Source organism: Gavialis gangeticus, unplaced genomic scaffold (genome assembly GCF_001723915.1).
Source record: "Gavialis gangeticus isolate Ggan-Ray unplaced genomic scaffold, GavGan_comp1, whole genome shotgun sequence".
Lineage (NCBI taxonomy): Eukaryota > Metazoa > Chordata > Crocodylia > Gavialidae > Gavialis > Gavialis gangeticus.
This window is the reverse complement of record NW_017728992.1, coordinates 111,307,567-111,323,775: the sequence shown is the minus strand read 5'-3', so window position 1 is coordinate 111,323,775 and position 16,209 is coordinate 111,307,567. Positions and strand designations below refer to the sequence as shown.

The 16,209-nt window shown below is 40.7% G+C and overlaps 1 protein-coding gene across 3 annotated transcripts in view; it reads right to left on the bottom strand.

The window, feature by feature from the left end:
• Positions 1-1,304: 1,304 nt before the first annotated feature.
• SPIDR (scaffolding protein involved in DNA repair) overlaps positions 1,305-16,209 on the bottom strand; it is a 372,282-nt gene continuing 357,377 nt past the window's right edge. For all 3 annotated transcript variants that reach the window (XM_019526956.1, XM_019526976.1, XM_019526965.1), the window contains 6 exons: positions 15,098-15,308; positions 12,838-12,990; positions 7,440-7,533; positions 5,129-5,243; positions 4,486-4,539; positions 1,305-2,591 (listed from right to left, as the gene is read on the bottom strand). In XM_019526956.1, coding sequence (XP_019382501.1) covers positions 2,463-2,591; positions 4,486-4,539; positions 5,129-5,243; positions 7,440-7,533; positions 12,838-12,990; positions 15,098-15,308 — 756 coding nt within the window. In that variant the 3' untranslated portion in view covers positions 1,305-2,462. The remainder of the gene's footprint in view (positions 2,592-4,485; positions 4,540-5,128; positions 5,244-7,439; positions 7,534-12,837; positions 12,991-15,097; positions 15,309-16,209) is intronic.

Here is a 16,209-nt window from a genome sequence, read left to right as displayed (position 1 = left end):
CTTACCTCAGCGCCGAGGGGCGCGGCGGCACGGCCCGGCCCTGCCCGGCCCGGTTGGGACGCAGCCTGCGGGCGGGTGACGCCGGGGAGACGGACACGCACCGGCCGGCGGCAGAAGCGGCGGCGGCGGGAAGGGGCCGCGCCGGGCTCCCCCCGCAACACGCTTGCCAAGAAGAAAAGAGCGGACTCGAGCGAAATCCCTGTGTTTTGCCCTTAAATTATTTTTGTAACGGGAGCTTCTGCGTGTGTGTGTGTGTGCGCGCGCGTGTGTGTATGTGTGCGTGTGTCTTTTTCTACCTGGTTGTACTGGTGCGGGCGGTACACGCGTCGGAAAGTGTCCGCAGCCCCCCGTGCATGTGCGGGGCGGCCGAGCGCGCTCAACCTTTTATATCGATTTTTACAGCGTTTCTAAGAATAAAGCAGCCTTTGCAGACACTCGGGCTCCGTGTGGTGTGGCCGGGAGGGATGTGGGGGGCCCTGGGCAGGGATCCCTCTTCCCCTAGGAAAGTTAGGCAGCGCGAGGTATTCGTCCCCGGCTCTCCTGGCGGGGGTGCTCCACGCCCAGGTTTGAGCTAGCACTGGGTCCGAGCAGTTAAGGGCTGGAAGAGAAATTATGGAGTCCAAGCCCCCGCTCTGAGCAGGAATCCTGCTGAGCTCAAATGTCCCAGCTCGGTGTCGACCCACTCTCCTCCAGGTTGGGGACTGCCCCATCTCTTTGGGGGTCTGTGCCAGGTCCTTGGGCACGAGAGCATTTGTTTTGCTTTTTCCAAGCAGGACAAAGTGCTGACAGGGCTTGCTGAGTAGCTTGAAGGCTTCCCCACAGGAGGCAAAACCAGTACAAGTCACTTGTGCAGGTCTAACAGCTAGAAAATGCACCTTCCTCCACACATGTTCTGCAGTACAGGGGTTGAGTTTTTATTTACCATAAGCCAGCAGTTCAGCTACTTCCTAGAGGCAGCCTGCCAGAACTAGTTAACAGCAAGGACACGTCCTAGGGGGTGTCTATCAGCACATCACCCAAGTGAAAAACTCCTTCCCCCCACCCTGAAGCCCCCCTCCCCAAAAATATTGCAAAACTATATTTGTCTGTTCAAAGAGGATCTCAGAAATGTGCTCTGTGAAAAACAGATTGTTAGTTATTAGTTCAGGGATAGGATACATTCATTTTTGCCCAGCTATGTTTTATAGTGTTCTGTATGATGTGTGACACCACGCACAAGTGACCGTCACAATGCAGGTCTACTGACGGGGAGGTGGGCGAGGGAAGCAGAACTAGATCCAGAAATACAATGCATAAATTTAAGTCCTTTTAGGCCCCCATACTGGGAAGCCCACTTGTTAAGAACATGGCAGGTGTGGGTTTTATGCTACAAGCACCCTTGCCAAGCTGTAGTGCTTTCCTGTCCAAAACAGTTCTCGTCACAGCCTGCACACCTGGTAGCATGTGGCTGACTACCACTCACACACCTGGTCCACACAAATGGCCACTTGGTTTGCTATTCAGCAGTCACAGTACTACTTAATTATTTAGTGTGCAGAAACAGTTACCCTGTAACTGATCTAATATTATTTTGCTGGTAAATGTACCACATGCTGCACAAGTTTTGAAAAAAAAATCTGGTCTGCAGAGACCCACATGGTCCATCTAGCTTTACATCACATTTCAATCTGTAGATGCAAATGTTTATCTACTATTTTAGGCATGGTTACAACCTAAACTTCTTTCCATATTTACAGACAATGTAGCTATCAGAAAATACCGTTATGCTTCACCTGAACCAGTTCTTTATCCTTAAGACTAACCATATGTGTGATGAAACATTAACCTAATAGGAAATTAGTGGGCAGTTGCAACAGTAGTTTTATATTTAGAAAGGAGTTTAACTATAAGGGGCAACGTACCTTTGACACACCATCCAAAAGGTAACCAAGGATATTACAATTTCCTCACTTGTAATATTTAGTGCAGTGCAATTACAATTCAGAATTACAGCAGCTCCTTCCTAGCAGGAGTGCATAAGCCTTCTGGAAATAATTATTCAAGCCTCCAATTTGATAGAATGATGTTCATTGTTTATGCTAAAATAACTATTCTCAAAGAACATTTTTAAAGTATTTTCCTTGACACACAATACATACAGCATCACCTTAACATTCATTATACAAATATCAGCAGTAATTCTCTTTACAAACATCCAGGCCTCCAAAACAAGACTTTTTAGGTTTACAAAGAATAGAACACTGCAAAAAGATATTCTTCAGTTCCAGACATCAGAAGTGCTAGGCAGATAAATGTTCAAAAAACTGAACTGTATTCACTTCCAGCAATAAGGCATTTTGTAAATCACAGTTTTATTAAACTACCTTAATACTTATCATGCTTGCATTATTATCTATGCTAATAGTTAACAAATAACCACATGACAAAGTCCATAGATATTATAATAGCTGACAAGGTTCAGTTCAATTTCTTCCTGGTTCTAGAAGGACAATTTCTTCCAATCTGATACAGCTAGGGTGATTGGTCACAGTCTGGACATAGCAGCACAATAACCCCACCTCCTTTCCCAGCACTCTCTTCACCTCATAACTCTGTAGCGATAAAGGCATGTTGATTAAACAAACAGTCCTGTACATTCTGTTCTAGGCAACATACAACTCAAAGATACAGAGTGTAAGGTCCTCTTCCAGTATACATTTTTTTTAACTGCTCAAAAAAAAAAAAACAAAAAAAAAACCGTCTACAGAACAGTTATGAAGAATGTATTTTAACTACTAACCCCCCGCCCAGATTTTCAGTTATTTGAGAAATCAAGTAAGTTGCTTCCTAACCATCAGTCCTAACTAGAATTTTATCATCACACTGTCAGGCCCTTAAAAATGCACTAGGTGTAAAAGTCGCTGCAATTTAGGACCTCACAATATAACCAAAATTTGCTTATTTCTCTCTCAGACTTTAATGATTTTGCATGTGACAGAGAAGTGTGTGTAAGTATATACCTGTGGCAAGAATCATTTAAAATATAGCTTAGAAACTATTTAAACCTTTTTTTTAACTTAATATCTTTATACTGCGTTGTTATATACAGAAATAAAGTGATATGCATTAATACAGCTCCTTTTGGATTTCAATACAGTTTACCAGCACTAATTGTGCCACTTAATAGGTCTCTGAAGTGAAGTAGTCCTATCTCCATTTTAGAGTGTAGCAGACTGAAGTTTAAAGGTTAGGTAAGTTGTCCAAGGTTACAGCATGCTAATAGCAAAGCTTATAATAGAACACAGCTGTACTGACTCTTTCTGCCCTGCTTGAGGGCTCATTTCAAAGCGTTAGTAACACTGGCAAAAATACTATTTTGGATATTTCTCATGCTTCATCTTTGACAAGATGTGTTTGTGCTTTCTTTTTAAAATAATAATTTAGGAGTTAAAAAGATTAACAAATTTAATGAGAAAACTGGTCGCTGGATTTCAACTAGGAAAACCTGCAGAACAGCAAGTTTTCAAGCGCCATCCCTCAGGAAAACTGGACAATTTTATTAAGAGTTTCAGCATGAAAATTAGATATTTTTTTCCAAACAGCAGTAACTCAAAGGAGCTGTAATACATTTTGCTAAGCTTTCCAAACAAAAAAAAAAAAGCACAGAGAAAAATGTAAGTCAAATGACATTTTAATAAGCTTTAGAACAGGGTGTACTAGTACTGTATAAAATACTGGTTTTGTCTTTCAAAAGTTGCAGAAAGATAACTAGTCATTAAAAAAATCCCTCTTCTCTACACGTCGTGTCTGTTAGCTTACATGGAAGACACCACCTAGAACCGAAGACTGAGTAAGAACAGTTCACTGTAAGAACAGTTCAGAAAAGCTTTCCACCGCAAATGTTCACTATAGGTCAAATAAATCCAGTGCACTGAATAACTGAAAATTAAACATGCTAATTAAAATGCAAGACAAACAAATGGTGCTATACCATATTCCTGGTGTTATCTCAGACCAAGAAAGTAACCACTTGATGATTATGTATATTTGCCTTAAAATTCAAGATTACTTGCGTTTATGCATGTTTTATTTATTCAGAGTCCAACAAAATGTCTCAATCTATGATATATTTCACAGTGCTACCCCTTATGGTAGCTGCTATTATATAGAGCAATTGTGTTTTAAAGGTTTAATACCAGGCCTGGGAGACAAGACTCTTGAGTTCTACTGTAGTTTTGACACTGACTTCAACAGGCTACACCTCTGTGCCTCAATACAGCCACCATTTGCAAATACACATTTTTTTTCTTGAATGGTACGAAACTGCTTTATTCTTTCCTAAGCTTTCTTAAATACCCAAATATAAGAAAAAGTAGTCTTTATGGTCTGGTCCAGTGTCCTCATAGATAGTTCAGCATATCCATTGTTCAGTATGAAACTATGCCCCTAAACTAAACTCAATACAGTTTCAATTTCTGTATTTAGTGCAATACTATGTATACCTACCTCATCCTCACTGGAAGAGCACCTCAGGATAGAAGAAATTGTCTTCTGTAACAGCTGCAGTAAGAAGAGAGAGAGTACAAGGCAAAATTCCTATTTATACATAAGATTTACTTTCCACGTTAAAAATAATTACATCAAAATAGTAATGTCTAGTGTAAATTCATATCTTAAATATAGAATGATTTGTTCTTGATTTTATGAAACAACTGACTAGTGAAACTAAAGAAACTAAGGGTAACACAGGCAAAAGTCCTCAGGATAGGACTCCAAACGTGTATTTCTTTTAAGCCAAGTCAACTAAATGGTTCATTATTTCCTAATGGCCCAATCCAGTAAAGTGCTTTCATCAGAGTTGATAGTATTCGGCACTTCTTATAAAGCCTTGGCACTTTGTTGAGATCGTGCCCATGGGTGAATTCCAGTAGTGTTTAACCTGAATGAGGATTGCAGGACTAGTGTTTTAAACTTCAGTCCAATATCACATGAATTTTAGGTATTTTGTTTTTATGAAGACAATATTCTGAGTTTTGTTCTCAATCCTGTACACAAGATTGCAAATCAAACCTGTGTATAAGAATGCATAGCCTCCTTACACTTGATTACAATATATACCTTAATGTTCTAAGCTCAGTTCACATCATACCTTTACTTTTACCATACACTGAGGTCGGGATGGACAATGCAGAAAGACTTCAAGCTGCATTTTGAGAACTGGAGAAATTACAGCTTGGGAGCAGTGGCTGCAGTACAACATTTCCCTGAAATAAGACAATATAAATTATGAATGGAAAAAAGTTATCAACCCCTATATCAGGACGCAAAGGGATAAAGGGTACAAGGACTCTGCTAGTTGACTTAGACTGATGAAGCCTCCTTTGTGGAGACACTTCTTACACTTTACCAATTCTTTTGCTGGTATAGTTAAACACAGGTCCCTGAATGATGTACCTATACTCCAAAATGACTCTTTTGCCAGTATAAAAGACTCTTATCAGTATAATTTATTATTTACATAACAGAGTATTTGCTGGCACAGTGGAGTTGGCTAAGGGTTGTGATTTTTCACACTCCTAAACAACATGACTATATGGCAAAACCTTGTACTGTGGCTACTATGTCCTGATTTAGGCCATAATTTAGCAAAACACTCAGGCATACCCTTAATTTCAGTACACATTTAAGTCTCATTGACTTCAGTGGGAGTTGTACAGATGAATAAAATGAAGCCTATAGTTAAACACTTCTATGATTTGGGGTCTTGTCAGGTATAATTTATGTTACACTCCTAGGTAAACAATAATAAATCCCTTCCAGATACAAGGACTAATCCATTGGGAAACATACGCACACTCGCATGCATATGAACAGATATGAAAACAAGGCAATCTGTATTTTTGGTTTGTGGTTTTTCAGGGGAAATAAACAAAGCGCACACACTATGGTTTTCCACACTTCTAAAAAAAATGTTTCTTCTAATTTACAAATAGTCAAAGGGCTGAAATAATTGTGGATTAAAATAACCCTATTCTCACGCTTCTTCAAATGTTGCTAAAAGTATTACATCCCCATTTCTTTCCTTTATACACCCATTACCTGTTGTCTATCTGTTCAGGATCTGGCTGGGTAGTAAGTTAGAGGGGAGACTTCTTAAGAGCACGGTGGTGTGAGGATTGCCATTCCAACTGATGGAAGTCTGCTTGTGCCAATAAGGAACCAATGGCTCAGCATGCAGGTGCTCTTTACTTCTCCTCCATCTTTCCAAAACAATGTCTCCCTTACTTTTAGTCCTGAACAGTTCTGAGAAATAAGACTTTGCAGGTGTGACTTCTCTGTAGAGCAGAGGCGGGCAATCATTTTGAGCAGAGGGCCACTTACTAAGTTTTGGCAAGTCATCGAGGGCTGCATGACAGGCAGCCCAGGGCAGATAAATATTAATTTTCTACATTTTTAGGGGCTCCGCGGGCCGGATAGAATGGCCTGGCTTGCCGCATCCAGCCCATGGGCTGCATTTTCCCCACCCCTGTTGTAGAGGAACTGCTTAAGGTCCTTTCAGAAGGGCTTTTCAAAATGCTATTTAATTGGTATGATTCTTATCTCTCTTACTGGAGTACAATAGGAAGAATAATATCAAAGTTAGTAACTTTGCATCAGAAAAAAAACAGGAAGATAATTCTGAGATACAAGGTAACTATATATGTGACGTAAGGCATGTGTATATGACTTGCCTCCCCCACACATAACTCCAGATTTGCTCCAAAAAATAAGCCTCACTTAGGTGCACCACACACCTATTGTTGAGCCTATTAAACTCTTAAAAATAAGCTTATTAGGTGCACCACACACCAGCAATTAAGTAGATTAGACTGGTTGGAGCAGCTCTAAATGCATATGGCAAGGCTATGCTCAAGCTCTCTCATAGGGAGAGCCTGACAGAGGAAGACCGGGAGGGACCCCAGGTCAGCTCTGAGCCACTCCCATGCCACCTATTCTGCCTCACTGCCAGTCTCTGGGGAACAAGTGGGTGGGACAGGCCTTAGTGGCTTAGTTTGTTACCGATGGAATTGTGGTTAGGAGGTAAGCTGCACAGGTAGACACTAAGGCACCTGGTTTTATACATAGGGGGATACAAGAAACACCTATTTCAAACCACGCACAATCACTGTCTGTAAAGCCTGGCACATTCATTGAGAAGTGCTGGTGTGATATAGTGCAAAGTCTGTAAAAATGCAATCATTGCCATTTGACCCCTGCTTTTGTCTTCCTTGATAGGCTAATCTTATCTTGCTGGCTGAGTCAATTACATAGTTGCAGTTTTAGATCTTCCTCTGTCCTTACTTATAAGGAAGGGCGCAGGCATCAGCTGCACTGAAGGAAAAGGTGCATCAGATATATGGCTGTTCAGGCCAGACCTGCACTAAGGTACCTTGTACCTCAAGCAGCACAGTGGTGCTTACCGATCCCGTGGATAATACTCCAGTTTTCCATTGCCACATCTGTTACACGTGGGCCAGGAGAAAGCAGCGCCCTCATTAACTCCGGTGATAGTGCCTAAACAGAAAATACATTCTTACAAAGGTATACTAGACTGATGATGAATACAGTCACTTATAACTTCTTGGTACAAATCTAGCTTGATCCTTGCAGATGATCATCATAAAAAATATCTTCTTCTATTCCATTTCTTTCAGCAGACACTGTTTTTTTCCAAATATCAACCAATATCAGGAGACAAAACCAAAGTACAAATTGACCATGCAAACATGACATCTTGATTATGCCAAGTTGCATCACAACTTTAAACACATTAAAAGAAAGATGTTTCAAAATGAAATTCTAGGCAGATTCCCACCTTTTGCAGGATATTTTGTTTTCGATTTTGGCCCTTTGCTGTTTCTGTGACAAATGCATGATGTCTAAAGCGACTGGATCAGGAAGTTCCATGCCCATATATAGGCTAAAAAATTATCAGTGGATACATAATGGACTTTTAAAAGCAGTTAAACAGTTTTAGAAGCAAAGATGAATTTGATGATTAGTGGGGGTACTGCTGTATGTTGATGCAACAAAAATCAAAATATGGCCCAGAGGCTGAAATGCAGCATCAGGAAAGAACTGTTACTGATCTCTGTACCATGATTCAGGAATCCCTACTCTGGCAAGTAAAATAAACAAAATGAATCAGGAATTTTTGAGAAGCCTGAAAAGCGATTTATGAAGAATGATGTCCTGGGAACTGGAATGGATAATGGGGGTAACACTTTGTGTCCATGCATATTGTCAAATGGCGTGATCTGGAACACCCACAAAGAGGGCACTCTGGTAAACAAACCTGTAGCTAATCTGAATCTCTCAGTTTTTCATTACGCCTAATATAGTAAAAAAATAATAGAGAGGAAGGAGGGCAGTTGCTAGCTTACAGGAGGACAACGTTATTATTTCCCTTTTGTAAACACATTACAGAAAGAGAAAGCTGGTTATGACACATCATCCTTCCCTCAAACCCATATGGAAAATCCTCAAAAGATTGCAACCCAGACTAGCAAGAGATCCTATTCCTAAAGAGATCTTCCCAGAACCACCCATCCTAGCCTTCAAACAAGCACCAAAACTCACTAACCTCATCACCAGAACCAAACTTCCTCAGGCCCAGAACACACTGAATAAATCCAGACCATGCAATGACAAGAAATGCAAACCCTGCCAACACATCTCCACCACCCCCACAATTACTACACCCCACAACAGTGCCATCAGCATCCCTACATCTTACAGCTGCACCTCCAGAAATGTAATACATCTCATCCAAATGCCCTGACGGAAAATACTTTACGTAGGAGAGACCAAACAACAACTGTGCACCAGAATTAATGCACACCAGAAATCTATCAGTGGCAGGAATACACAATTACCTGTGGGGGCACATTTCTCACAAGAAAACCACTCTCTCTCCAATCTCTCAGTTCTAATCATGGACTAAATATAGACATTGGATTTATGACACCTTAATACCTGCCTGACATCTAACTCCCCAGATAACTCTCCACTATTCAACTGCTACGTTCAACCCCCTTTTCTCTCCCCACCTCACCCAGTCTGTCTCTCACCCAGTGACTCCTCAATTTACAACTTCACTGACTACCTGTCTTGCATGCAGCCCAGCGCAGCCTCTGGCTTCTTTACTATTCATTCCAGAGCGCACACCAACTGCAGAGACTTCCTCAGCCTGCCAAAGAGGTTTTAAACCCGAACGCTTGCTAAAAAATGTTTTTCCCAACTATTTAAGTTGGTCTAATAAAAGATATCAGTTTCACCCAAAGGACCTTGTCTGACTATATTGAGAAAAACTTTAAGAGTGATGTGAAGATATTAAAGGGCAACATGTATCAAATAAGAAGGAACCCTGAAGCCTGACACAGAGTGAGGTAAGTGGGTGTAATAAGTAGGAAAACAAATGTTATTGACTATATTTCTTAAAGTGCTGAGGTTATTTTTATTTATTTAGATCTATCCTGTGAGACCAAAGATCATGGAAAAAGGTGAGAACTAAGCCAAGTCAAAGACTAATCAAGTGGCAGCCACACCTATCCCAAATGTAAACTGATATGTAGAGTGAAAACTGGTTTTACTGCTACATACAAGTTGCCAAGATTTTCCTTAACTGGGTTTAGCTTTTAGACTTTGCCTCTGAGTTTTCTCCTTTGTAAGGAGACGGTAATGCAATTTAAGTTTTATTCCTGCCTTACTGTTCTTTGGGTTGCCACTATCATTGGTATGAAGAGACTGATATACACACATAATACCATTGCACAGTACCTGGAAAGCCGCTCTGATGAATAAGCTGATGCAAAAAGTGACAGAAAACTCCAATAAAAAGAGAAGATTGATTTTCTTTAACTACCACATTGATTAACATAATGGGGAGAAGGGGGCACCTGCCCTGTCAATGGATTATATTGAGGGATAGGGCAGGGCTGCCTAAATGTCACCATTTAGGCAGCTTCTTACTAGGATATCTGGAAGCAGTACACCTGGAGAGTGGCCTAAATGTCAAGTGTCAAAATCCAAACATGAGACCTGAATCACTTACTCGCAAAACTATTGTTAAGCAGCTAATCTACCCATACAGCCCATGTGGCATAGACTAGTAGAACTTTCTCAGATGAAAAATTGGCCCTCATTAGCAGAGATGAAGAAGTTTTGTGCAACAAAAATAATCAACATACATGCCCTTTCTGATCTGCAAGTAGAGAGCAGCAAAGAGATTCACAAAGGCTTTTTATTGCATAACGAAAGAACATTCTGATTTATTTTGACCTGATAAAGTCTTTGACTCTGAAGAAGGACCACTCCCTAGATACTAGCCTTTCACACATCTATTGAAGAGAAACAATACCATTTTAACTCTGAGCCAACATGATTAAAGACCAACACAAATATCTCACACAAACACAATGGATATTCATGGATTACAAAAAATTGGGAGAAGCAGGATCTCACCTAGAAGGGCTATAAAATATGCTTTAATAGTACATTAACAAAAAGGATTAATATATTTGTACAGTTAATACTTGCATAAGCGCAGACATATTTGCCAAGCTTATAGAAGGGAAGGTGTTTTTACCATGTCCCTCCTTTAAGTCTAGAATTAGAAGGTTAATCCAGTCACTGACCAGCAGTACCACCTGTGGCCTCTTTGTCCTCTCTCCACGTTAGCCATGGTCAGATGCTAAATAGATGTACCAGCTAATACAGAGTTCAACCTCCACTTATATTTTTAATGAATTAAAAAAATGCTTTGCAGTCAGTGTTTATCGGAAGATGTTCCACAAAATGCCTAGGAAATGTAACAGCTGCAGAGCCGGAAGGAGGAGTGGGAAGGAGCATCACAGTTTGAGGGCCCAGACGGAACAATGCCATCGGTTTGATGGCACCAGTTAAGAAGCCTCAGCTGGTAAGCACTAGAGCTAGATTCATAATAGCACTGAGAAAATGAAAAGACCGGAAATAGCATACACATACAATGCACATTAAAAAAAAAATCAATATGAATGATCTAAAGCAATCTAATAATCTATATGATCATCATCATCATCATCTAATGTAAGATAGATAGATACACCTTCATTAAACATTCCACCTTGTACCATCATATAAAGTTCTAGAATCTCATCTCTGCCCAACTTGCCAGAAGTACCTCTCCCACCTCCATAACTAACGAAAATTATAGTGGGGAGCGGGAGTTTACCTTTTGTATTAAAAACACTTATTGCCCATTATAATTACTTGCTTTAACTTGTAAAAGAACACAACGGTAGATTTAATTTTTCTCTAGATATAGATGAAGAGAGAAAGACGGTTTTGAGTTTATTCCACTGCATACAGAGTAGGCAGACTAAAGGACAGAAGAAACTGTGAGTGAAAATTTTTAGCATAATTTTTAAAGTGGCTGAAAGAGATAGTGATAACTTTTCAGAGAAATTTCATTAAAACAGGTGCCAATACTGATAGATAATCACCAAATCTTAGAAATAACTGCTTGTTACTATCTCTGTTCTTCATTAGGGGCAGTGCCAGAACTCAATATCTGTGAATAATATACTCATGTATTTTGCACCAATACCAGTGGCAAAGATTTTTACCCCCTGCAGCTTTACTGTAACAACAGAAGGGACAGTTTTACTAAGAGCCCTGAGTAATTTAAAACTGCCTTCCGAGAACATGGTTTTATATTGTAAAGGATTAGGTGAAGTGTTTTAAGCAAGCATTTGAAGGGTGCAACCCCAAGGAGAGGGATTAATTGTGTAAAGTGGTTCATGGGATATAACTAGCAATGACAGAATGAAATTAAGAAATAATTTTTTTCTTAAAAGTGAGAACTATTAGCCTGCAAAATAATCCCCCAAGGGAAGCTCTGTAACTTGAAACCCTCAGACTGGACAAAGCATTAGAAAATATATTTTAGGAATTATTTCTGCTCTGGTAGCAAATGGATTAAATTATTAAATAAAGCAATATCCAAAAGCAACCCGCTGGGAAGTAAGTATGGCCAGGTTATATTGTGGGACTCTGGTGGAACATTAAACTGTCCTATTTCAGTACAGCCCTAAAACATGCTAGTGCTGATCCCTGCCTCAAGTACACAGGCCCCAGCTGACACACTGGAAACAACTGTACCCCAGTGGGTGCTATACCCACTAATTAATAAAAATAAAGTTGGTGCCCAGGATGCTACCTGAAGGTAAGCTGGTATATGAACAAAAACAATGAAACAGAATGTGGACAGCAAACCACATTGTAGTGAGGACTCTATTTTATACAAAGCATTAATGACTGGGAACATTAGTGATCATATAGAACAGTGGGGGCCAACCTTTTTGGCAGGCATGCCACAAATCAGCTCCATACCCTTTCTGAGTGCCACTCCAATCCCTTTCCCTTACTCAATCTGCTGCTCTGCTTTCTGCACCCTGCCCTGTGGTTCTCTCCTGAACTGATGCTCTGCTTTCTGCTTCCTGCCCTATCTGTCACTGTGCTGTCTGTCTCCAACCTGATCTGCTGCTGCCTACTTACACACAGAGGCTGCCCGTACCACTTGTGGCACCCATGCTGCAGGTTGACCACCCATGACAGCTTGAATAGATAGTTGTGTGTGGGGAAAAAAAAAGACTTCAATCATATCTTAGCCACTTCTGCAACCAAAGGACAAATAGAGCTCAGAAAGAAATATAAAGCTGACTGTCTTTATAAAACAGCACAACACCTCATTTTTCTTTCTTTTGTACAAAGTTGTTTCATGAGACCAAAGAAACTATTTAAAATGAACACAGATAATTAGTAGTCTTCTATACACACCTCTTACGGTACAAATGGAATCAGCCTGCGTTGTAGAATCCAGCTCATCTAGTCCGACAGGGCCAGTCAGCTCACTGAGGTCAGCACCAGCAGCCAAACACAAAAGGGGCTTTTGTAATGAGAGAACGGTACGTTCAACACAAATAATCCTACCTGCCAACAAAGACATTCAATTCAGTACAGTAACAAGGAGAAAGGTGACCATGTTAATTGTCATGGCCAATAATGACAATGTTCTCTGCCAAGTCCTAAATGCATAGATGGATTCTATCAAATTTTCTCCATACTAAAATATTCCATTTTCAATTAACACACATTTCTGCTCCTCACGTAGAGAAGATTTTGCTACATCAGTTTTCTAAAAAGTGAGAATCAAACTCAGTTCAAAAAGTAGTGTTTCCAGTAAACACATTATATTATTTTTATTTATCTCTTATTTGGTCATGTACATTTATATATTCTCCTGGGGTTATTTCTGTCTATTTCAAATCCATTCAGAGGCTAGATACATTTCAATGTTTTACTCTGAAGCATGAGTTGCCCAAATTTTGGTATACTTTTCTGCCATATCTAATTTGCATAATATAAAAGATTTTGGCTTCTATGGGCAAAGGGATCGCAGGACTGTGCAACTTAGCAGCTGGGGGCTGCATATCCCAACCTAACCTTCAGCTCCATAGACACAGGTTCCTTTGCTGCTCTGAGCTGCACCAGCACCCACACCATGGACTTCTCCAGCACCGTGGACTGTGCCCATGCTCCTCTGTCCTGCCCACTGGGGTGGGGTAGAAAGCAGAACTTGGGAGTGGCTAGGTGGGACCCCAAGGGCTGCAAATTAATCCACTGCAGGCCACGTGCATCTCATGGACAACCAGTTGGACAGCTCTAGTTTAGAAGATGTGGTAACAGGACTCTAATATGTAAGGCAGCACCTCAAACCAAGTCTAGGCTGATAGCAACTGAAAGCCATTAATGTTTTTAAATGGAATGTGAAACATGTTTGATGGTCCTGCACCAGTTCTGGCTGACAATTATGTACATCACAAGACTATCACCACAATTACATTAACTAGCAACCCACATTCCATTTAAAAACATTAATGGCTTTCAGTCACTATCAGCCTAGACTCAGTCCTCTTTCCTGCCAAGGGCAGGGGGTCAGACACGATGATACATTGGGTCTCTTCCAACTTTATACTCTATGAATCTATGAAATGAGTGTCACAGCAAAGACCAGGGAAGACTGGGCGTGGAGGCGGAACCACCTCCTCATCCACATAAAATTGTCTGAGTAGAGGCTCACTGGTTTTGGGCCTTGCAAATGGCTACATATTGCTTCATCTTAGTCTTGTTCAGAGTCCTAGCAGACCACTCAGCTGTATTAGGCTGTGAAAAAAAGTCTCATTTGTGGCCGTTCTGATTAATTTGAGGCAAAACCTGAGACAAAAGAAGAGCAGAACAGGCCTTTACACATGTAGCCCCTCCCAAGTGCATTGCTGGTCCTCTACTACTAAGTGGCCAGAGCACACGCTCCTTGATCGGCTTGTCTCTGGAATGACTGGCAGTGAATTTGAATGAGTGGTGATTAACTACAAACCTACACAGCACTGGGCAGGGAGTGGGGAGAGTGTTAGCACATTTTATCTCGCATGCTTCATAGAGTGGGAAAATGGCCATTGTTGTGTCCTCCTGGAACAACTCTACACCCTTGAAGATTAGGATGCTCATCTGGCAACTCACTTTGCCTCAAAGGCTAGGGACAGAAGTTACACATAAACTGGTATAAGAGATCAGAAACTGGTTCAAATCTGTAACACAACAGAAGTTCAGTACACATACACATTTCAAAATGACCAAAACTGGTTTAAGATAAACCTGGATGGATGTAGTATCAGGATTAACTGATTTAAGTGAAATTGGTTTATTGAACTTCTGTCCCAGATCCCTTCCAGATTCAAGTTAACTCTCAGTCCCCCAGCATCCCAGGATGCTTTGCACCTCCACCACAATCCACCCTCGCAGGGTGGGTGTGCTAGCCTTTGCCCAAACTGTCTGCTCCAACTAAGCAGGGAGGCGTGCTTTAGTGCATGAGCCACTGCAGGCATGTGGCTGCATTTCCAGAATCAAAAGCGAATGTCTGTTCACTTGTTGATCAGTTCAATCTACGCAGCTTAGACTAACCTGCAAAGACTGAATCAATTCAGCCTTGGGCTTTTTGACTGTCTGTACTTAGCCAAACTGCCATGAGAAAAAAGGTTACCATTTCCTTGCAGTGCATCCTTGAAGAAGAGTATGTGGTGGGATGTGCTGGTTAGTGCATCCATCACTTCTTTATCAAGAACACAGGAGGCAGTGACAGAGACAGGTACAGTCTTAGGAAGCTTACAACTCTCCTCCACTCCAGTCTGCAGCGTGGGGTCAGTCACAAACAACCAAAACTCCCTTTGAGTCGCAGGAACATTATATTTTACCTGGGTTTCCTAAAGAAAGAGCACAATAATTTTACTGACTGTGAAAACACTTTGATTAAACTAATAGAAGAGCTGAAATTTGAAGCAGTAATTTCTCCTTAAAGAAAACAAACAAGCAAACAAACAAAAAATCCACTTAGATCATGAAGTTTTAAGCTCCCACAGGGAGACAGCTTGAAGTTACATCAGAATTAGTCAACATGTGCTAAGTGACCCCAAATTTTCCTTAGCATAGTGAAGGTAATATCTTTTATTTTAACTGGCTGAGTGAGGTGGACACGGTGAGAAATCTGGGGCTTACGCCTTAACCAGCTAGCATGTGTTACAATACTGCATGCTGGGCTTTACCAGAGGCTTCAAGCATATTCTGTATTACGTGCCAACAAGCAACATCTTGAATGTTTTTTTGCTTGTCTGAACTAAGCCTTCCATGGGCTCTGTCTTTAAAAAAAAAGTCTCACAATGACATTATTTCTGCTTAAGCAAATTAAGGAAGTTTTGCTACCAAGCCTTCTCACTTGCAGTTCTCTGGCTCACAGCTGCTACTGATTAGAAAGCTGGACATTTTTCTTTCTAATGAACAAAAAGAATCCCTAATTTTGAAGGTTTCAAAGAATTACGAAAACAGATGATTCATAAGAGAGAAACAAAAGAATCCACCCTGACTACTTCAGTCCTCTGCCTGCTTAGGACAAGAAGAAAGATCTATTATGTCTCAAAACAAGTGACGTCACTCTAAATACCTACAGTTCATGTCAGACTTCACAGTTCAAAATGTAACTAGCAACTGATTGGTAGCATTTTAAATATTCATATGATCATGATAAACAAGATACTATGGTGATGGATACTATGAAAATAGATCATAGTATCATAGAAGTAGGGTCAGAAGGGACCTTGT